Source organism: Triticum urartu, chromosome 6A, assembly GCF_056163025.1.
Source record: "Triticum urartu cultivar PI428250 chromosome 6A, HENAU_Tu73, whole genome shotgun sequence".
In the NCBI taxonomy this organism is placed as follows: domain Eukaryota; kingdom Viridiplantae; phylum Streptophyta; class Magnoliopsida; order Poales; family Poaceae; genus Triticum; species Triticum urartu.
Genome location: NC_141878.1, coordinates 581,750,532 through 581,774,811, shown reverse-complemented (window position 1 = coordinate 581,774,811; position 24,280 = coordinate 581,750,532). Strand labels below are relative to the sequence as shown.

Below are 24,280 nucleotides of genomic sequence, written 5' to 3'. Positions count from 1 at the left end.
ATGATGTCAAGGCAACTCTTGAAGAAACTAGAAAAACATTCCTCTTGGACATTTGTTTTCATTATTCCTTGGTTTCAATAGTGAAAAAACACTAGAAGAAAAAAATGTGACTAAAATTGCAACTAAAAAACAAGAGACAGTTGCGTAGTACAATTTACCTTTGTTGTATCATATCCTTCGCCATGATCCAAGAAAAGTTGGAAAGTTGCCAGGATACAGTGGCAAAATTATTAGTATTTCATCCCGCAAAAGAAGGAAAAAGCCAACAAGAAAATCCATATACCAACAACTATCTCAGCTGCGAAACGTTACTTCAAAACATACTGAGCATATCCAAAAACACACAAACTTGCTGCTGTAAAAGATGAAACCTAAAAATGTCAACTTAAGTTATTTCTAACACACAAATATAGGTACTGAAAGCAGAAATATTCTGAATATAAAAGAGCAATCATGCCCATAATTCTAACTTAAGTTTTTCCTAACACTAAACATGCTCTAATCTCTCTGATTTGGGAGTGAATTCCATTCTGAAGACACTTCAAAGTAGCACTTCTATGGCAGTATGCTTGCTTCCCCAAAATCAAATGTTGCCTGCGTTTAAGAAAAACAAAATAAGAAAATATATTATGAAACACAAAAAACAAAAAGCCTATGTTATGTTTATATGTACAAACATGATTCATTAAACAAAAAAAACCATGCATCTCCTGAAAATAATATATTGCCTGACATATATAGTTTGACTTGCCTGATTATATGGTTTGGGTTGCCTGATAGTGCACTTTGAATTGCCTGGTTATGTTCAATTGCTATCTTGTGAATCTGGTGTGCTTGTGTTGCTGTGTTGTTTGCTTGCCTGAGTTTAGTGTGGTACTAGCTTGCCTCAACAACGTAAAAATTGCTTTAATTTTTCTGGTTGAAAAAATGCACAGGTTGAACATGATTGAGCTATTTTTGTGTGCTTGGGTAGGTGTGCTACTGGCTTGCCTGTATTTACTGTGCTACTTGCTTGCATCCCTCTGCTGACTTGCTTTACTTTTTCCCATATTCTCAATAAATAAACAGGTTGACAATGATTGACCTGAATGAGGAACCAGCTGAAAATAATGATGATCCATTGTACTGTACACAACATGCTACTGGAAATGCAGAATTTGTGGCGGAATCACCTAATCCCCCTATCATCCAAAGAGTCGATGGTGCTGCTACAGAAGCAATGGAGACAAATGGGCAGTCAAGTCATGGGGGCCGTGCTCCGGGCAGTACACAAGTACCTGCAGCTATAGCAGCTGGGAGTGATGCTCATACCCTTGATGGCACAGGTGCTGCAGGTGATACCGGTGGCACTGTTGGTAATGGTTTGGGTGCTGAAAATGATGATGAAGCTTGGTCACAGCCCAAGGAGCCTTACGTGGGCATGAGGTTCGACACTTTGGAAGATGCCAAGGTGCATTACAATGCATATTCCTTGCAAATGGGGTTTTCAATCAAAATGAATAGTTCAAGGAAGGATCTCAAAACCGGGGAGTTGATAAAACAACAGTTTGTTTGCAACAAGTTTCGGAAGCCTGATGTTGATGATGGAGGGGCAGAAAAGATTCCCGTGCTAGATGACATTGTTGAGCAAGCAAAAGATGATAATGAAGATGAGACTATTGTCTTTCTTGATGATGATAGTAAAGGCAAAAAGAGGAGCAAGAAACGAAAAAGAGATAAAATTGTGCAAACTGGTTGCAAAGCTAAGATGATTGTGAAGGTAATAGATGGCAGATGGGAAGTGATCTACTTTGTTAGCGAGCACAGCCATCCGTTGGTTGACAAGCCATGTTTGACTAAGTATTTGCGATCACACCAAGGGATCCCGCCAGAAGAAAGGGCCTTCCTTACTCATCTTCATAACTACAATTTAACTACGGGTATTGAACCACACCCACCTCCCCCCTATCTTCTAACTTTAAGAACCTGGACATGCCTACTGGTTGTGTGTTTCTTAGCCCATCAACAAGTACCTGTTTTTGCTTGAAACATGTCACTGATTTGCTTCAAACAAATGCCTTAGTTGCTTGATAGTGCCACTAAATTGCTTACAACAGTAGAAAGAAGACATAAAATGCCTGATTTGTTTCTGGATGCTGGACTTGCCTAATGTTTACCTATTTGTTACTCAATGCAAAGTTCCTGCTTGCCTAGTTTTTTTATAAAACAAATTTGGTGTTGAATCTGAACTTGCCTATGGTTAGTCTCTTTGTAGCTAAAATGTACAATAGTACTCGTTTCTGGATGGGGTCAACTTGCCTATGATTGAAATTTCTATTGCTCACTAAATGCATAGTTACCCCCCTGGTTTGTTTTGTGTATTTTGCTCATGTGTTGCCTGGGGCATATGGTTGTAGTTGCTTGTATATCTTCATGAATTGCCCAAGCTTTGCATTTGAGTTGCCTTGCTGAAAACAGAAAAGAAACTATTTTTGGCACTGCTTTTGTGTAGAAAAAGGATTGACCACCATTGTGACTTCATGTCAACAGGTCATATGATGCACATCATGTCAGATTTCTATGGGACAGAACTCATTGTACCTTATGGCACTAAACACATTACAAACCTCAAGACGCTCTTGAACAAGGATGATACAAAAGAAGGGGATATGATAGAGACAGTTGCTTACTTTAAAGATCAGCAGAGAGAGGATCCAGATTTTTTTTACAAGATAAAATATGATGAGGAAGACAGGGTTGAGAATATTTTCTGGGTCGATGGTGTAGCAAGGAAGGCGTTGAAGGAAATATGCCCTAGAGGCAATAATAAAGTTATTATTTATTTCCTTATATCATGATAAATGTTTATTATTCATGCTAGAATTGTATTAACCGAAAACATAATACTTGTGTGAATACATAGACAAACAAAGTGTCACTAGTATGCCTCTACTTGACTAGATCGTTAATCGAAGATGGTTATGTTTCCTAACCATAAACAAAAGAGTTGTTATTTGATTAACGGGATCACATCATTAGGAGAATGATGTGATTGACATGACCCATTCCATTTGCTTAGCACCCGATCGTTTAGTATGTTGCTATTGCTTTCTTCATGACTTATACATGTTCCTATGACTATGAGATTATGCAACTCCCGTTTGCCGGAGGAACACTTTGTGTGCTACCAAACGTCACAACGTAACTGGGTGATTATAAAGGAGCTCTACAGGTGTCTCCAAAGGTACATGTTGGGTTGGCGTATTTCGAGATTAGGATTTGTCACTCCGATTGTCGGAGAGGTATCTCTGGGCCCTCTCGGTAATGCACATCACATAAGCCTTGCAAGCATTGCAACTAATGAGTTAGTTGTGAGATGATGTATTACGGAACGAGTAAAGAGACTTGCCGGTAACGAGATTGAACTAGGTATTGGAATACCGACGATCGAATCTCTGGCAAGTAACATACCGATGACAAAGGGAACGACGTATGTTGTTATGCGGTCTGTCCGATAAAGATCTTCGTAGAATATGTAGGAGCCAATATGGGCATCCAGGTCCCGCTATTGGTTATTGACTGGAGACATGTCTCGGTCATGTCTACATTGTTCTCGAACCCGTAGGGTCCGCACGCTTAAGGTTACGATGACAGTTATATTATGAGTTTATGCATTTTGATGTACCGAAGGTTGTTCGGAGTCCCGGATGTGATCACGGACATGACGAGGAGTCTCGAAATGGTCGAGAAATAAATATTGATATATTGGAAGCCTATGTTTGGATATCGGAAGTGTTCTGGGTAAAATCGGGATTTTACCGGAGTACCGGGAGGTTACCGGAACCCCCCGGGAGCTAAATGGGCCATGATGGGCCTTAGTGGAAAAATAGAAGAGGCAGCCCTACATGGGCCGCGCGCCCCTCCCCTCCCTTGGTTCGAATTGGACAAGGAGAGGGGGCCGGCCCATCTCTCTCTTTCCCCCCCTCCACAAGTCCTATTCCAACTAGGATTGGGGGGGGGGGAATCCTACTCCCAGAGGGAGTAGGACTCTCCTGGCGCGCCCTATGTGGCCGGCCAGCCTCCCCCCTTTGGTCCTTTATATACCGAGGCAGAGGCACCCTAGAGACACACAAGTTGATCCACGTGATCATATTCTTAGCCGTGTGCGGTGCCCCCTTCCACCATAGTCCTCGATAATATTGTAGCGGAGTTTAGGCGAAGCCCTGCTGCAGTAGTACATCAAGATCGTCACCACGCCGTCGTGCTGACGGAACTCTTCCCCGACACTTTGCTGGATCGGAGTCCGGGGATCGTCATCGAGCTGAACGTGTGCTAGAACTCGGAGGTGCCGTAGTTTCGGTGCTTGATCGGTCGGACCGTGGAGACGTACGACTACATCAACCAAACGCTTCCGTTGTCGATCTACAAGGTATGTAGATCATACTCTCCCCTCTCGTTGCTATGCATCACCATGATCTTGCGTGTGCGTAGGAAAATTTTGAAATTACTACGTTCCCCAACAGTGGCATCCGAGCCTAGGTTTTATATGTTGATGTTATATGCACGAGTAGAACACAAGTGAGTTGTGGGCGATATAAGTCATACTGCTTACCAGCATGTCATACTTTGGTTCGGCGGTATTGTTGGACGAAGCGGCCCGGACCGACATTACGCGTACGCTTACGCGAGACCGGTTCTCCCGACGTGCTTTGCACAAAGGTGGCTAGCGGGTGACAGTTTCTCCAACTTTAGTTGAACCGAGTGTGGCTACGCCCGGTCCTTGCGAAGGTTAAAACAACACCAACTTGACAAACTATCGTTGTGGTTTTGATGCGTAGGTAAGATTGGTTCTTGCTTAAGCCCGTAGCAGCCACGTAAAACTTGCAACAACAAAGTAGAGGACGTCTAACTTGTTTTTGCAGGGCATGTTGTGATGTGATATGGTCAAGACATGATGCTAAATTTTATTGTATGAGATGATCATGTTTTGTAACCGAGTTATCGGCAACTGGCAGGAGCCATATGGTTGTTGCTTTATTGTGTGCAATGCAATCGCGCTGTAATGCTTTACTTTATCACTAAGCGGTAGCGATAGTCGTGGAAGTATAAGATTGGCGAGACGACAACGATGATACGATGGAGATCAAGGTGTCGCGCCGGTGACGATGGTGATCATGACGGTGCTTCGAAGATGGAGATCACAAGCACAAGATGATGGTGGCCATATCATATCACTTATATTGATTGCATGTGATGTGTATCTTTTATGCATCTTATCTTGCTTTGATTGACGGTAGCATTATAAGATGATCTCTCACTAATTATCAAGAAGTGTTCTCCCTGAGTATGCACCGTTGTGAAAGTTCTTCGTGCTGAGATACCACGTGATGATCGGGTGTGATAGGCTCTACGTTCAAATACAACGGGTGCAAAACAATTGCACACGCAGAATACTCAGGTTATACTTGACGAGCCAAGCATATACAGATATGGCCTCGGAACACGGAGACCGAAAGGTCGAGCATGAATCATATAGCAGATATGATCAACATAGTGATGTTCACCAATGAAACTACTCCATCTCACGTGATGATCGGACATGGTTTAGTTGATTTGGATCACGTAATCACTTAGAGGATTAGAGGGATGTCTATCTAAGTGGGAGTTCTTAAGTAATATGATTAATTGAACTTAAATTTATCATGAACTTAGTCCTGGTAGTATTTTGCAAATTATGTTGTAGATCAATAGCTCGCGTTGTTGCTTCCCTGTGTTTATTTTGATATGTTCCTAGAGAAAATTGTGTTGAAAGATGTTAGTAGCAATGATGCGGATTGGATCCGTGATCTGAGGTTTATCCTCATTGCTGCACAGAAGAATTATGTCCTTGATGCACCGCTAGGTGACGGACCTATTGCAGGAGCAGATGCAGACGTTATGAACGTTTGGCTAGCTCAATATGATGACTACTTGATAGTTTAGTGCACCATGCTTAACGGCTTAGAATCGGGACTTCAAAGACGTTTTGAACGTCATGGACCATATGAGATGTTCCAGGAGTTGAAGTTAATATTTCAAGCAAATACCCGAGTTGAGAGATATGAAGTCTCCAACAAGTTCTATAGCTAAAAGATGGAGGAGAATCGCTCAACTGGTGAGCATGTGCTCAGATTGTCTGAGTACTACAATCGCTTGAATCAAATGGGAGTTAATCTTCCAGATAAGATAGTGATTGACAGAATTCTCTAGTCACCATCACCAAGTTAGTGGAACTTCGTGATGAACTATGATATGCAAGGGATAACGGAAACGATTCCCAAGCTCTTGGTAATGCGGAAATTGACAAAGGTAGAAATCGAGAAAAATATCAAGTGTTGATGGTAGACAAGACCACTAGTTTCAAGAAAAGGGCAGAGGGAAGAAGGGGAACTTCAAGAAGAACAACAAGCAAGTTGCTGCTCAAGTGAAGAAGCCCAAGTCTGGTCCTAAGCCTGAGACTAAGTGTTTCTACTGCAAAGGGACTGGTCACTGGAAGCGGAACTACCCCAAGTGATTGGCAGATAAGAAGGATGGCAAAGTGAACATAAGTATATTTGATATACATGTTATTGATGTGTACTTTACTAGTGTTTATAGCAACCCCTCAGTATTTGATACTAGTTCAGTTGCTAAGATTAGTAACTCGAAACGGGAGTTGCAGAATAAACAGAGACTAGTTAAGGCTGAAGTGATGATGTGTGTTGGAAGTGGTTCCAAGATTGATATGATCATCATCGCACACTCCCCTATACTTTCGGGATTAGTGTTGAACCTAAATAAGTGTTATTTGGTTTTTGCGTTGAGCATGAATATGATTTGATCATGTTTATTGCAATACGGTTATTCATTTAAGTAAGAGAATAAATTGTTGTTCTGTTTACATGAATAAAACCTTATATGGTTACACACCCAATGAAAATAGTTCGTTGGATCTCGATCGTAGTGATACACATAATCATAATATTGAAACCAAAAGATGCAAAGTTAATAATGATAGTGCAACTTATTTGTGGCACTACCGTTTAGGTCATATTGGTGTAAAGCGCATGAAGAAATTCCATGCTGATGGGCTTTTGGAATCACTTGATTATGAATCAGTTGATGCTTGCGAACCATGCCTCATGGGCAAGATGACTAAGACTCTGTTCTTCGGAACAATGGAGCGAGCAACAGATTTGTTGGAAATCATACATACTGATGTATGTGGTCCGATAAATATTGAGGCTCGCGACAAGTATCATTATTTTCTGATCTTCACAGATGATTTGAGCAGATATGAGTATATCTACTTGATGAAACATAAGTCTGAAACATTTGAAAAGTTCAAAGAATTTCAGAGTGAAGTGAAAAATCATCGTAACAAGAAAATAAAGTTTCTACGATCTGATCGTAGAGAAGAGTATTTGAGTTACGAGTTTGGCCTTCAGTTTAAAACAATGTGAAATAGTTTCACTACTCACGCCACCTGGAACACCACAATGTAATGTTGTGTCCGAACGTCATAACCGTACTTTATTAGATATGGTGCGATCTATGATGTCTCTTACCGATCTACCACTATCATTTTGGGGTTATGCATTAGAGACAGCTGCATTCATGTTAAATAGGGCACCATCTAAGTCCGTTGAAGACGACACAATCTGAACTGTGGTTTGGCAAGAAACCAAAGTTGTCGTTTCTTAAAGTTTGGGGTTGTGATGCTTATATGAAAAAGTTTCATCCTAATAAGCTCAAACCCAAATCGGAGAAATATGTCTTCATAGGATACCCAAAGGAGACTGTTGGGTACACCTTCTATCACAAATCCGAAGGCAAGACTTTTGTTGCTAAATTCGGAGTTTTTCTAGAGAAGGAGTTTCTCTCGAAAGAAGTGAGTGGGAGGAAAGTAGAACTTGATGAGGTAACTGTACCTGCTCCCTTATTGGAAAGTAGTTCATCACAGATATCTGTTCCTGTGACTACTACACCAATTAGTGAGGAAGCTAATGATGATGATCATGTAACTTCAGATCAAGTTACTACCAAATCTCGTAGGTAAACCAGAGTGAGATCTGCACCAGAGTGGTACGGTAATCCTGTTCTGGAAGTCATGTTACTAGACCATGACGAACTTGCGAACTATGAGGAAGCGATGATGAGCCCAGATTCCGCGAAATGGTTTGTGGCCATGAAATCTGAGATATGATCCATGTATGAGAACAAAGTATGGACTTTGGTTGACTTGCCCGATGATCGGCAAGCCATAGAAAATAAATGGATCTTCACGAGGAAGACGGACGCTGATAGTAGTGTTACTATCTACAAAGCTAGAATTGTTGCAAAAGGTTTTCGACAAGTTCAAGGTGTTGACTACGATGAGATTTTCTCACTCGTATCTATGCTTAAGTCTGTCCGAATCATGTTAGCAATTGCCGCATTTTATGAAATCTGGCAAATGGATAAACAAAACTGCATTCCTTAATGGATTTACTAAAGAAGAGTTGTATACAATGCAACTAGAAGGTTTTGTCGATCCTAAAGGTGTTAACTAAATATGCAAGCTCCAGCGATCCATCTATGGACTGGTGCAAGAATCTCGGAGTTGGAATATACGCTTTGATAAGTTGATCAAAGCATATAGTTTTATACAGACTTGTGGTGAAGCCTGTATTTACAAGAAAGTGAGTGGGAGCACTACAACATTTCTGATAAGTATATGTGAACAACATATTGTTGATCGGAAATAATGTATAATTTTCTGGAAAGCATAAAGGAATATTTGAAAGGAGTTTTTCAAAGAAAGACCTCGGTAAAGCTGCTTACATATTGAGCATCAAGATCTATAGAGATAGATCAAGACGCTTGATAAGTTTTTCAATGAGTACATACCTTGACAAGATTTTGAAGTAGTTCAAAATGGAACAGTCAAAGAAACAGTTCTTGCCTGTGTTGCAAGGTGTGAAATTGAGTAAGACTCAAAGCCCGACCACGGTAAAAGATAGAAATAGAATGAAAGTCATTCCCTATGCCTCAGCCATAGGTTCTATAAAGTATGCCATGCTGTGTACCAGATCTATTGTATACCCTACACTGTGTTAAGCAAGGGAGTACAATAGTGATCTAAGAGTAGATCACTGGACAGCGGTCAAAAGTATCCTTAGTGGAATAAGGAAATATTTCTCAATTATGGAGGTGACAAAAAGGTTCGTCGTAAAAAGTTACGTTGATGCAAGTTTTGACACAGATCTGGATGACTCTAAGTCTCGATCTAGATACATATTGAAAGTGGGAGCAATAAGCTAGAGTAGCTCCGTGCAGAGCATTGTTGACATAGAAATTCGCAAAATACTTACGGATCTGAATGTGACAGACCCGTTGACTAAAATTATCTCACAAGCAAAACATGATCACACCTTAGTACTCTTTGGGTGTTAATCACATAGTGATGTGAACTAGATTACTGACTCTAGTAAACCCCTTGGGTGTTGATCACATATCGATGTGAACTATGGGTGTTAATCACATGGTGATGTGAACTATTGCTGTTAAATCACATGGCGATGTGAACTAGATTATTAACTCTAGTGCAAGTGGGAGACTGAAGGAAATATGCCCTAGAGGCAATAATAAAGTTATTATTTATTTCCTTGTATCATGATAAATGTTTATTATTCATGCTAGAATTGTATTAACCGAAAACATAATACTTGTGTGAATACATAGACAAACAAAGTGTCACTAGTATGCCTCTACTTGACTAGCTCGTTAATCGAAGATGGTTATGTTTCCTAACCATAAACAAAAGAGTTGTTATTTGATTAACGGGATCACATCATTAGGAGAATGATGTGATTGACATGACCCATTCCATTAGCTTAGCACCCGATCGTTTAGTATGTTGCTATTGCTTTCTTCATGACTTATACATGTTCCTATGACTATGAGATTATGCAACTCCCGTTTGCCGGAGGAACACTTTGTGTGCTACCAAACGTCACAACGTAACTGGGTGATTATAAAGGAGCTCTACAGGTGTCTCCAAAGGTACATGTTGGGTTGGCGTATTTCGAGATTAGGATTTGTCACTTCGATTGTTGGAGAGGTATCTCTGGGCCCTCTCGGTAATGCACATCACATAAGCCTTGCAAGCATTGCAACTAATGAGTTAGTTGTGAGATGATGTATTACGGAACGAGTAAAGAGACTTGCCGGTAACGAGATTGAACTAGGTATTGGAATACCGACGATCGAATCTCTAGCAAGTAACATACCGATGACAAAGGGAACGACGTATGTTGTTATGCGGTCTGACCGATAAAGATCTTCGTAGAATATGTAGGAGCCAATATGGGCATCCAGGTCCCGCTATTGGTTATTGACTGGAGACATGTCTCGGTCATGTCTACATTGTTCTCGAACCCGTAGGGTCCGCACGCTTAAGGTTACGATGACAGTTATATTATGAGTTTATGCATTTTGATGTACCGAAGGTTGTTCGGAGTCCCAGATGTGATCACGGACATGACGAGGAGTCTCGAAATGGTCGAGAAATAAATATTGATATATTGGAAGCCTATGTTTGGATATCGGAAGTGTTCTAGGTAAAATCGGGATTTTACCGGAGTACCGGGAGGTTACCGGAACCCCCCGGGAGCTAAATGGGCCATGATAGGCCTTACTGGAAAAATAGAAGAGGCAGCCCTACATGGGCCGCGCGCCCCTCCCCTCCCTTGGTTCGAATTGGACAAGGAGAGGGGGCCGGCCCCTCTCTCTCTTTTCCCCCCTCCACAAGTCCTATTCCAACTAGGATTGGGGGGGGGGGAATCCTAATCCCAGAGGGAGTAGGACTCTCCTGGCGCGCCCTATGTGGCCGGCCAGCCTCCCCCCTTTGGTCCTTTATATACTGAGGCAGAGGCACCCTAGAGACACACAAGTTGATCCACGTGATCATATTCTTAGCCGTGTGCGGTGCCCCCTTCCAACTAAGTATATGTATGCACACAACTTTGAAAACTTATGCCATGGCAAAACATGAACACTTTTGAAACTTATAAGACAATGAATACTGACATCACTATGGAAAAGAAGGGGAAAACAAGGCTTTTCCCCCCTATCAGATCTTTTGGGAGCATGTGGACCAAAAACAAATGGCTTATTCAAGCAACTTACATTATAGGATTAAGCAAAAAAGCATAATGATGTCAAGGCAACTCTTGAAGAAACTAGAAAAACATTCCTCTTGGACATTTGTTTTCATTATTCCTTGGTTTCAATAGTGAAAAAACACTAGAAGAAAAAAATGTAACTAAAATTGCAACTAAAAAACAAGAGACAGTTGCGTAGTACAATTTACCTTTGTTGTATCATATCCTTCGCCATGATCCAAGAAAAGTTGGAAAGTTGCCAGGATACAGTGGCAAAATTATTAGTATTTCATCCCGCAAAAGAAGGAAAAAGCCAACAAGAAAATCCATATACCAACAACTATCTCAGCTGCGAAACGTTACTTCAAAACATACTGAGCATATCCAAAAACACACAAACTTGCTGCTCTAAAAGATGAAACCTAAAAATGTCAACTTAAGTTCTTTCTAACACACAAATATAGGTACTGAAAGCAGAAATATTCTGAATATAAAAGAGCAATCATGCCCATAATTCTAACTTAAGTTTTTCCTAACACTAAACATGCTCTAATCTCTCTGATTTGGGAGTGAATTCCATTCTGAAGACACTTCAAAGTAGCACTTCTATGGCAGTATGCTTGCTTCCCCAAAATCAAATGTTGCCTGCGTTTAAGAAAAAAAAAAGAAAATATATTATGAAACACAAAAAACAAAAAGCCTATGTTATGTTTATATGTACAAACATGATTCATTAATACAAAAAAAAACCATGCATCTCCTGAAAATAATATATTGCCTGACATATATAGTTTGACTTGCCTGATTATATGGTTTGGGTTGCCTGATAGTGCACTTTGAATTGCCTGGTTATGTTCAATTGCTATCTTGTGAATCTGGTGTGCTTGTGTTGCTGTGTTGTTTGCTTGCCTGAGTTTAGTGTGGTACTAGCTTGCCTCAACAACGTAAAAATTGCTTTAATTTTTCTGGTTGAAAAAATGCACAGGTTGAACATGATTGAGCTATTTTTGTGTGCTTGGGTAGGTGTGCTACTGGCTTGCCTGTATTTACTGTGCTACTTGCTTGCATCCCTCTGCTGACTTGCTTTACTTTTTCCCATATTCTCAATAAATAAACAGGTTGACAATGATTGACCTGAATGAGGAACCAGCTGAAAATAATGATGATCCATTGTACTGTACACAACATGCTACTGGAAATGCAGAATTTGTGGCGGAATCACCTAATCCCCCTATCATCCAAAGAGTCGATGGTGCTGCTACAGAAGCAATGGAGACAAATGGGCAGTCAAGTCATGGGGGCCGTGCTCCGGGCAGTACACAAGTACCTGCAGCTATAGCAGCTGGGAGTGATGCTCATACCCTTGATGGCACAGGTGCTGCAGGTGATACCGGTGGCACTGTTGGTAATGGTTTGGGTGCTGAAAATGATGATGAAGCTTGGTCACAGCCCAAGGAGCCTTACGTGGGCATGAGGTTCGACACTTTGGAAGATGCCAAGGTGCATTACAATGCATATTCCTTGCAAATGGGGTTTTCAATCAAAATGAATAGTTCAAGGAAGGATCTCAAAACCGGGGAGTTGATAAAACAACAGTTTGTTTGCAACAAGTTTCGGAAGCCTGATGTTGATGATGGAGGGGCAGAAAAGATTCCCGTGCTAGATGACATTGTTGAGCAAGCAAAAGATGATAATGAAGATGAGACTATTGTCTTTCTTGATGATGATAGTAAAGGCAAAAAGAGGAGCAAGAAACGAAAAAGAGATAAAATTGTGCAAACTGGTTGCAAAGCTAAGATGATTGTGAAGGTAATAGATGGCAGATGGGAAGTGATCTACTTTGTTAGCGAGCACAGCCATCCGTTGGTTGACAAGCCATGTTTGACTAAGTATTTGCGATCACACCAAGGGATCCCGCCAGAAGAAAGGGCCTTCCTTACTCATCTTCATAACTGCAATTTAACTACGGGTATTGAACCACACCCACCTCCCCCCTATCTTCTAACTTTAAGAACCTAGACATGCCTACTGGTTGTGTGTTTCTTAGCCCATCAACAAGTACCTGTTTTTGCTTGAAACATGTCACTGATTTGCTTCAAACAAATGCCTTAGTTGCTTGATAGTGCCACTAAATTGCTTACAACAGTAGAAAAAAGACATAAAATGCCTGATTAGTTTCTGGATGCTGGACTTGCCTAATGTTTACCTGTTTGTTACTCAATGCAAAGTTCCTGCTTGCCTAGTTTTTTTATAAAACAAATTTGGTGTTGAATCTGAACTTGCCTATGGTTAGTCTCTTTGTAGCTAAAATGTACAATAGTACTCGTTTCTGGATGGGGTCAACTTGCCTATGATTGAAATTTCTATTGCTCACTAAATGCATAGTTACCCCCCTGGTTTGTTTTGTGTATTTTGCTCATGTGTTGCCTGGGGCATATGGTTGTAGTTGCTTGTATATCTTCATGAATTGCCCAAGCTTTGCATTTGAGTTGCCTTGCTGAAAACAGAAAAGAAACTATTTTTGGCACTACTTTTGTGTAGAAAAAGGATTGACCACCATTGTGACTTCATGTCAACAGGTCATATGATGCACATCATGTCAGATTTCTATGGGACAGAACTCATTGTACCTTATGGCACTAAACACATTACAAACCTCAAGACACTCTTGAACAAGGATGATACAAAAGAAGGGGATATGATAGAGACAGTTGCTTACTTTAAAGATCAGCAGAGAGAGGATCCAGATTTTTTTTACAAGATAAAATATGATGAGGAAGACAGGGTTGAGAATATTTTCTGGGTCGATGGTGTAGCAAGGAAGGCGTTGAAGGAAATATGCCCTAGAGGCAATAATAAAGTTATTATTTATTTCCTTATATCATGATAAATGTTTATTATTCATGCTAGAATTGTATTAACCGGAAACATAATACTTGTGTGAATACATAGACAAACAAAGTGTCACTAGTATGCCTCTACTTGACTAGATCGTTAATCGAAGATGGTTATGTTTCCTAACCATAAACAAAAGAGTTGTTATTTGATTAACGGGATCACATCATTAGGAGAATGATGTGATTGACATGACCCATTCCATTTGCTTAGCACCCGATCGTTTAGTATGTTGCTATTGCTTTCTTCATGACTTATACATGTTCCTATGACTATGAGATTATGCAACTCCCGTTTGCCGGAGGAACACTTTGTGTGCTACCAAACGTCACAACGTAACTGGGTGATTATAAAGGAGCTCTACAGGTGTCTCCAAAGGTACATGTTGGGTTGGCGTATTTCGAGATTAGGATTTGTCACTCCGATTGTCGGAGAGGTATCTCTGGGCCCTCTCGGTAATGCACATCACATAAGCCTTGCAAGCATTGCAACTAATGAGTTAGTTGTGAGATGATGTATTACGGAACGAGTAAAGAGACTTGCCGGTAACGAGATTGAACTAGGTATTGTAATACCGACGATCGAATCTCTAGCAAGTAACATACCGATGACAAAGGGAACGACGTATGTTGTTATGCGGTCTGACCGATAAAGATCTTCGTAGAATATGTAGGAGCCAATATGGGCATCCAGGTCCCGCTATTGGTTATTGACTGGAGACATGTCTCGGTCATGTCTACATTGTTCTCGAACCCATAGGGTCCGCACGCTTAAGGTTACGATGACAGTTATATTATGAGTTTATGCATTTTGATGTACCGAAGGTTGTTCGGAGTCCCGGATGTGATCACGGACATGACGAGGAGTCTCGAAATGGTCGAGAAATAAATATTGATATATTGGAAGCCTATGTTTGGATATCGGAAGTGTTCTAGGTAAAATCGGGATTTTACCGGAGTACCGGGAGGTTACCGGAACCCCCCGGGAGCTAAATGGGCCATGATAGGCCTTACTGGAAAAATAGAAGAGGCAGCCCTACATGGGCCGCGCGCCCCTCCCCTCCCTTGGTTCGAATTGGACAAGGAGAGGGGGCCGGCCCCTCTCTCTCTTTTCCCCCCTCCACAAGTCCTATTCCAACTAGGATTGGGGGGGGGGGAATCCTAATCCCAGAGGGAGTAGGACTCTCCTGGCGCGCCCTATGTGGCCGGCCAGCCTCCCCCTTTGGTCCTTTATATACTGAGGCAGAGGCACCCTAGAGACACACAAGTTGATCCACGTGATCATATTCTTAGCCGTGTGCGGTGCCCCCTTCCACCATAGTCCTCGATAATATTGTAGCGGAGTTTAGGCGAAGCCCTGCTGCAGTAGTACATCAAGATCGTCACCACGCCGTCGTGCTGACGGAACTCTTCCCCGACACTTTGCTGGATTGGAGTCCGGGGTCGTCATCGAGCTGAACGTGTTCTAGAACTCGGATAGCCGTAGTTTCGGTGCTTGATCGGTCGGACCGTGGAGACGTACGACTACATCAACCAAACGCTTCCGTTGTCGATCTACAAGGTACGTAGATCATACTCTCTCCTCTCGTTGCTATGCATCACCATGATCTTGCGTGTGCGTAGGAATTTTTTTGAAATTACTACGTTCCCCAACAGGCGTACGTGGAATCTTATCATGATTGTATCTCCTTAGACACAACGTATATGACTAATATGTACAACATGCCCTTTGCACCATTCATTGGGATTAACAGGCATGGGCAGTCGTTCATGTTGGGATGTGGCTTTGTTAGGCAAGAGTTGGCATCGAGCTTTGATTGGCAATTCCAGACCTTCCTTGAGGCAATGCATAATGTAGCACCCACCAACATCATAACCGACCAAGACATCGCAATGGCATAGTCAATTAAAAAGATCTTTCCTACAAGTGTGCACCGCTGTTGCCGCTGGCATATTATGAAAAAAGCACAAGAAAATCTTGGAGCATTGCTGGGGCGAAACCCTGGCTTGTCCAAATATTTCAACAACTGTGTTGACTTCAGCTTGACGCCGGAAGAATTTGAGGTAGGGTGGTGTGAGCTGATGATGAAGTATGAGGCTATGACTGACTCCCACTTCGAGAATCTATACAAGTACAGAGAGACATGGGTGCCCTGCTACTTCAAGCACCAATTCTTCCCTTTCTTGTAGTCAACTCAACACAGCGAGGGGTTCAACGCTGTCCTTAAGCGATATGTGAACCCACACAAGTCCATTTTGAACTTTGTGAAGCAATATCAGAAAATCCAAACACACATACTAGTCCGGGAGGGTTCAAAAGACTACAGGACAGGACATTTACAGACTGAAATGTGGTCATCTTACCCAATAGAGAAGCAGGCGTACGGTTTGTATACTAGGGACTTGTACGAGAAGTTTCGTGATGAGTTTCAGTTGACTACAAGGTACAATATGCGACCGCATGGTGAAAACTTGTATGAGGTTTACCCCAATCAAGAGTGGGTTGCCAAATATGGTTCTAGGGGCTATTTTGTCACGGTGGAAGCTAGTGCTGGAGACTACAGATGTGACTGCTGCAAGATTGAGAGGGACGGCATGCTTTGCTGCCATATCTTGAAAGTTTTCAACCAACTTGGTGTTGATGAAATCCCAGCGCAGTACATACTTAGAAGATGGACACCTATGGCAATTCCCAACGCACCCCCTGCTGTCGAAGAGCAACCTGATGAGATGCCACCACAGTCGAAAAAGGAACTCAGGCATGCAAATTTGATGATGGATTTTGGTAGTCTTGCCCGGGTTGCTAGTGCGTCAGATGCTGCGACGGCTATTGTAAAGAAACATATGCGTGGTGCGCGTCATGAAATCAAAAATCTCAACATGTCAAAGAAGAAGAAACCGGCAGCACCAACAAGTGGGCCCTCTGGTGGTCCTCCACCATCAGCTGATGGTTCTCCACCACAACCGAGTAACTCTCGGGCAACTGGTGGCCCTGCGGTGCGTCCTGAAGCCCCTTCTGGACCTAGGCAGCAGCGACCTACTTCTGCGCCACCACCGAGAAACACTCAGGCAACTAGTGGCCCTGGGGTGTGTCCTGATGAACCTGCACAAACCTCTTCTGGACCTAGGCAGCAGCGACCTACTTCTGCAACACGGAGAAAAAACGCACCAAACCTAACTGGCAACTCTATGAGTGAGGATGGACACCAACAAACAGCATTCAGAGCTGCAGCGATGCAAAAAGGGGTTGTACAACTACCCATGAGCCCTCCCACACAAGGCTGCTGGTCTATACAGCAACTGTCAGGATATGTGCCACTGAACAGTGGAGCAGCGCCGCACCTTTCAAGGGGCTCAACAATGACAAGGCCTGTGCAAGCGCTAAGAGGAGCTGCGCCACAACTTTTGATGGATACGGCACTAGCAAGAGGGCCTGCGCGACCTCCTATGGGTCCTAGACCAGCAATTTGGCCTGCACCACAAACTATGGGGGCTATACAACCACCGCGGGGGATTAACGCAGCAAACACAACCTATGTGGCTGGTCCTAGATTGGCACCATTGCTTGCGTCAACAGCAACACTGGATGGCTGGATTGGGCAGCATCCAGGGTCTTTAACAACACAAGAAGAAAATGCCAATGCAATTTCATCTCCTATTGCGCAAGCTCCTGGTGGATATGCGCACCAGCCGCTCAGTATGGCATCTCTACATGCAGCTGTTGCGGCCGCACAAGGTACTACGATGGTTGAACCACGGTTTGGAAGACCTGCTACCACACTTGGCCCTGCAATTCCTAGAGACCCTCCAAAATCAACAACAAAAGGGAGGTCAAAGTCAAAAAGAATTCAATCAGCACTTGAGCTGCATCCGAAGAGAAAGAACAAGTGCAGCTATTGTGGTTCTTTTAACCACAATGGTGCAAGCTGCCCGACCAGATTGGTGTAATGGTCACACAGTGACCAGATGGCTGAAAAGATGTGTCAAATGGCATTGACGAGTTAAACTATTTGTGGGTCTGTATGTTTGAACATCCTAAACTATTATTTATGGTTTACGGTTTCTTATGGCTGACTTGACTCACACTAGAGTTTTGAGTTGCCTGGTTATAAGTTTTGAGTTGCCTGTTGTGTGCTTTGAATTGCCCCGCAAACACCCTTGCCCTCCCCATAATAGTCGAAAACTTACATACATAAGATTCTGCAATGCTATAAAATGCAACAATTCCCTGGTTATGTAATGATCATACTATTTGTCTTTCATTCGTCTTTTATGGGTTCTTCTGAATAACTTGCCTCAAATTAAAGCTTAAATTGCCTGTTTATGCAATAGACTTGCCTGGTCCAAGTTGTTATACAGGCAACTCCTCCCCCGGCAGTCCAAAAGTTCACAAAAGAGCAAAAGAAACAACACATGCATTTACATGGATGTAGCACGTGTGAGGGGAGAAAAAACTGACCTATGCTAACTTGAGTATGGTTTTCCATGGAGCCTTGTTGTTGGCGTTGTCAACCCATGTGTTAGTCAATTGTTTCCTAATGCTTGGAATATCCTCAGCTGTGAATTTTGGAACAGGCCTTGCCTCCCAACCGTTTGCTATCGTCAGAGCAAAAACACCACAGTCGAACCTAAACAAAAAATTGAAAAAAGAACTGGATGCTTACTCTATGTAGTATTGTGTCGCTTGTAAAAAACTGAACAAAACCATAGTTAATATGTGAAAAGAAGTGGGTGCTTACTCATTATTTTGTTTTGGAACGTCGATGTTGGTAAGCCCAAACTCATCCAGCAAGACACGGGAACTGGCGTAATGCTCTTCCCATAGAGACCGAAAACTTGCAACCATTTTCCTTGCGCAAACATCTAAAGACTTGTTTTTGAGCGTCCTCCAAGAATCAAGAGTTTCAAAACATCGATCCCTTATGTTCACGTTAAAAATCCAGTAATGATTGCCTGTTTTAGGTTTTGTCTTGTCGATGTTCTCTAACACTGGGAACATAATCTGTTAGAAAAAACAAAAATGGGGTTAGTAAAAAAATACAATACTAGAAACTGGATGTAAGCAGTTTTTTCTGTGTGCTCTCACAAATTAAGAAAATGGACTGAAGAAGCAAAAATGCACATGCCGGTTTTGTGCTAGTGTGAGTAATTTGCCAAAAACAGAAGATGCATAGGCAAGTTATCTACTTATATAAGCAACCAACCAAAAATGCACAGGCAAGTTTGTGAAAAAAATGTAAGCAACATGCCACATAGAAGCAATTAAGAAATGGGCTGAAGAAGAAAAAATGCACATGCCAGTTTTGTACTAGTGTGAGTAATTTGCCAAAAACAGAAGATGCATAGGTAGGTTATCTACTTATGTAAGCAACCAGCCAAAAAATGCATAGGCAACTTATCTACTTATGTAAGCAACCAGCCAAAAATACACAGGCAAGTTGTGCAAAAAATGTAAGCAACTTGCCACAGAAAAGCAATTTCATGAGTGTAGTCAACTTGCCCACCACACCCCCCCTAAGAAATATTTACATTTGTGTGAGCAAAATTTTTAGCATAAAAAGTCATATATAAAAAATGCATTGGTAAAAAGTAAAGAAACCATTAACTTACCATGTTTTTACGGTCCAAGCGATTCGACTTCTTGAACCGGGAAATGAGCTCCTTGCCGTTCAATTCCATGTTTTGCATCTGAACCTGATGTAAAAAAAATACAGACATGAACATGACCTTTTATGAAAAAAAGAAAAAGAAAGAAACGCAAAACTACACTATTAGTTGCTTCGCGTTTTCTTACCGAGCACCTGATGGGCATCACGAGCTTCTTTGAGTCTGGTGGCAAGTTCATCATTATATTCTGTATACCAACTTCCATTACATGACTCAAGACAAAACCTTCCTTCTTCATTGAGTTTGCGAGCTCCCTAACCGTGACAAACTATTTGCCATATTCAATTACCCTTACGCTGCATGAAAAAAAAGAGGCATTCAGCTCACAAAATCCTTCCATGAATTGCCTACCACCATTTCAACTCAGGGAAAACACATGGGGGCATGGTCATATCAAATGAGAAACTACTTCAAAAAAATAAGAATTTCACACTAAGCCAATTTTCCTGATTCTATAAATAGATTGCTTCTAAACACAGTTTGAATTGCCTGGATATCATGACAGACCTTGCCTGGGGGGAAGTGCATTGTGCAATGGCTGACAAAAAGAAATGCAGTGATATACTGTCATACCTGGTATCCACATCTGGTGATTCTTCTTCATTAATTCTTCCATGCAAAATAACTGATGCATACAATCTATTTGCTTCGGGTTTGGACATGTAGACTTTTTTCTTATTATAGTCAATGAAAGGTGACCTCTTGCAAGGAGGTGGCTTGATAATCCTTCTCTCGAATTGATGTGGATGCATCTCTCCTGAACTACTACTGCTGTAAACCTTGCTGCCTGACCCTACTTCTCCTTGGTTGGAACTTTTTTCAGGTGTTTGGTATGCATTTCCTTCTGCTTGAACACACGGTTCATCTATGCCTTCACCGTCCAATAGATAATCATCGTCGGTTATATCGATGATTGGCTGGTTATGTACTGGGAGTTCCTTGAACTCATGCTCTGTAAATGTGCTTGACCCAACATGTTGATGTGTTGTGTTGTCTGCGGATCTTGTGTGCAAATCATCTATGCCTAGATCGAAACTTGGTGCTGGGCAGTACTCTCTGAAAAAATCATTTGATCTTTCGGTGTCCCTTTGCTCAAAATGTTGTTTATATCTATTCGCTGAGCTGTGATTTGTGGAGTTGGATTGGGCATTCTTGCTGTTTGGATCAACACACCTTGCAAACAGCTCACTCACATCTAGAACATTGATTTCTAGTGCATTGGTTGTCTTCCCACTAACACGCATGAATTCATGGTACCTCTCCTCCACATCAGAGAAATGGGAAGTGTTCCCCTGGCCAGTTGCTTCTACTGCTTCTGGAACACTTGTGGCCTCAGGTTGGGCAGGTACAGTTGAGCAGACAGGCAATTTCCCTAGGGCTCTTAGCAACTTTTGTTCCGGACTTTTTTCCATGGTTGCAGCTTCAGGCAGGTCTTGTATCCTATTGATCTCCGTACATGACACCGGAGGGATGTTCTCTTTCTCCTTTTTGTGTCCTGCATGATTTAATGCTGCAGCCTCGGGTGATGCGTTGAAGTCTTGCACCTTGGCCCTCTGGATACCATTGGCTGACTGCATCACATTTCCTCGGGACGGGGGAGGCACTTGACCATTTAAGTCACCTAGTGGTTGTGTTCCGCTGTGGTTTCCTGTGCTTACTAGCACTGTGGGTCCCTTCTTGAGTTGAACTGGCCTTACTTTTGTGGGGTCCAGTGTTTCCTCTGCAGAACTTGCCTGAAAAACAGCTGGTCTTGCTTCCTCCTTAGACTGAGTTGCCAGAATATGTGATCCACCTGCTTGACATTGAGAATGAAAATTACCCGACTGCTTTGAATCTACTCCTGTAGGTACTGCCTCATCTCCAACTTTGCTGCACTGGGGTGGTGCTGAGCTTGATGGTGTACTCTTTACCACCTGTGTTATGGCATTCCCATGGATTGCCTCTTTTGTTTCAGAAATTGCCTGTTGTTGCTACTGGGGAGGACCAGATTTTTTCATGGCTGACTGCCTTGACTTTCCCCCTTGGCCGTAACCGGGATTTTCGGCACGATATGCCTGTGGATGAATTGCTGTTTCATTCATCACAGATGGCTCCAATACGAAACTAACAGTTTTCTTCATCTTCTTTGATGGCGGGAGTGGTGGTAGTTGGTTTCGACAAGCAGTCTTCTGTTCTGTAGCTTCATTTAGAGCGCCAAGTTCTCTCATTATTTTCTGCCGAGTCGCCTTTGGGCATATTTGCCTGGGGTTGAATGTGAAGACCATATCCAAATCTTCCCCCCTCAACAACTCTTTGAACATCCTCCTCGCTTCGGTTGCCATGGATATGTCATCAATATCCAACATTTCTTTCACTTCAAAAACAGGGAAGCGTGGTTTTGGGGAAACAACAGTTTTGAATTCTGTCATCACAAGGTCTCTGATAGATATCCTATCTGCCTCATCCAATCCTTTTGCCTTTCTGTCCCTCTTCTTTTCAATCAGAAATTGCAGCGTGCATTGTTCATCATCATCGCTGTTTGCATTTTCAGCTGCGGGATCACCGTCCCGATCGGAGCCACCATTGCTGCCTGAACCACCGTTGCCACCTCCGCTGTCATCCTCGTCATCTTCATCCTGCTTCCCCTGCCCATCATCTTCCTTGTCTTTGTCATCCCCATCGCCTTCTTCATTGTCATCGTCCTCCTTTCCTTCTTCATCTTCTTTTTCGTCATCCTTGTCTTCATCATCATCATCATTGTCCTCGTTCCCCTCAGTTCCGTCTTTACCTCCCATCTCAGCACTTGCCCCTCGTGGTGATCAACCGTTTGTCGTGCTCCCTGGCTACTTGATTTCCCCTGAACTCCACTTGATCCATCATGACCGTCATCGCTGTCTGAACTGCCATCGGTGTCGCTTTCATCACTACCTTCATCCCTGCCATCTCCCTCACTTTCACTGTCGGCTGCCTTGCTTTCGTCGCTGTCAGAATTAAACGACTCCTCCTCACTTGGTAAGTTGTCTCTTCTGGCTGGTACTCGCTTGCCCCTTCTGTTAGGCTGCCGCCTGCTTGTCTCCGCAGTAGTAGGATCTGCCTCCTTTGTCCCCCATTCATCATCATCTATCTTCCCAACCCCAGTCACGAGCTTCCCAACTGCATGTGAAATTACAGAACACATATCGTGCACCAAACCCGTGAGCTTCTTTTGCTTCTGTAAAACATAAAAGTGGATGGTAGAGAACATGATAAGTACATATCTTCTATTGAAGATTCTGAAAAAATGGCTGAATGTACAAATGGCGATAAAAAGGGGAACAATAGTGAGAGGAAAAAACAAGTGCTAGATAAACTTACTGATTTGTCATATGACTCGAGCAATCTTGCGGCAACAAATTTGGTGATGTGGTCCATACTGCCAAACAAGCTATCATCGGCACAACGGGAAAACTCCGTCTTGAGCTGGTGGTTTTATAGCCAAAGAAGATTAAAAAACTATGAGTGACAACAATTCTGGCAATCCCATACCAAAAAAGACCTGAGAAAAATGAAGAAAAATAGTACTACTAATAGTCTGAAAATTCCTGCAACCATTATGCCACTTCCCCTGTTGCCTACTATTAGTTGATACTGTAATCAACAAAAAATGAAGAACTAGTATGCAAGTTGCTAGTTTTCAGAACATAAGTTGCTTGTGTTGTTGTGTAAATTTTCTACTTTTCAACATGTAAATTGCTCAAACAGAAAAAAGAGCTAAAAAATGTACTACAGAAGCTACTATTAAATACAACAACAAAACAAATCCTTCCTGTGAACATTATCCAACCGTGTACATGGCAATTGAGAGAAGGTTCGAATAAGTCTGATAACTACTTGGAAATACTTGAAAATATATGTATGGCACTTGCCCAAAAAGATACATTACCTTGCTTGCTCTTTGAAAGTGAATTGCCTACTCTAAAAAAATGGTAGTGTTTCCTAAAAACAATATGACAATGATATGTATACTAAAACAGAAAAATTCAGTTACCCGCAATTGGCCATATTCTCCTGGAGCCTTCATGTCCTTCTTGACAACTCTGGAGATTAAATCTGAATTCCAAACTGAAACCCTTGGTACCAAGTTCGGGATTGGCTCATTAACATCCAGAGAGTCTAGGTACAACAGCTGCGTAGAGACACGGAAAAAGAACAAAAAGTTTAAGTTAGCTAATGATTGCAAAAAGAAAAGAAAAGATAAGTAAACAAATGGATGCTTGAAAAAACAAAACAGCTTGAAGCACTTACAACAAGGTGGAAGACACAAGAACAAACAGCCTTCTTGTTGGCATGCCCCGAAGTGAACGCAAGCTTTAATTGATCAACAACAAACTGGCATATATTGGTTTCCGTTATTCCATTGACATCCATGACCGCCGGGAAGCTTTTTGGGAAAATACTCAAACTAGTTGAAGGGGCAAGGAAGCACGAAAAAACAAGAGCTAGCCAAGCGCGGACAAAGTCATCATCATGAGATCCTCCCATGTCTACGATCATCTTGCACCATTCTGTGAGGGTTGGGGAGTTCTTGGATGTGATGTTGTAAATATTGTACATTGCCTT

The 24,280-nt window shown here is 42.1% G+C and overlaps 1 protein-coding gene and 1 pseudogene across 1 annotated transcript; both read left to right on the top strand.

Moving 5' to 3' along the window:
• Positions 1-1,075: 1,075 nt before the first annotated feature.
• On the top strand, positions 1,076-12,141 carry LOC147966632 (uncharacterized). The gene is made up of 3 exons (XM_087530896.1): positions 1,076-1,919; positions 2,530-2,660; positions 12,127-12,141. The coding sequence occupies exons 1-3, from the start codon at positions 1,076-1,078 to the stop codon at positions 12,139-12,141; spliced, it is 990 nt and encodes a 329-aa protein (XP_087387022.1).
• Positions 12,142-12,266: 125 nt separating this feature from the next.
• On the top strand, positions 12,267-17,983 carry LOC147966631 (protein FAR1-RELATED SEQUENCE 5-like; annotated as a pseudogene).
• The last annotated feature ends 6,297 nt before the right edge of the window (positions 17,984-24,280 follow it).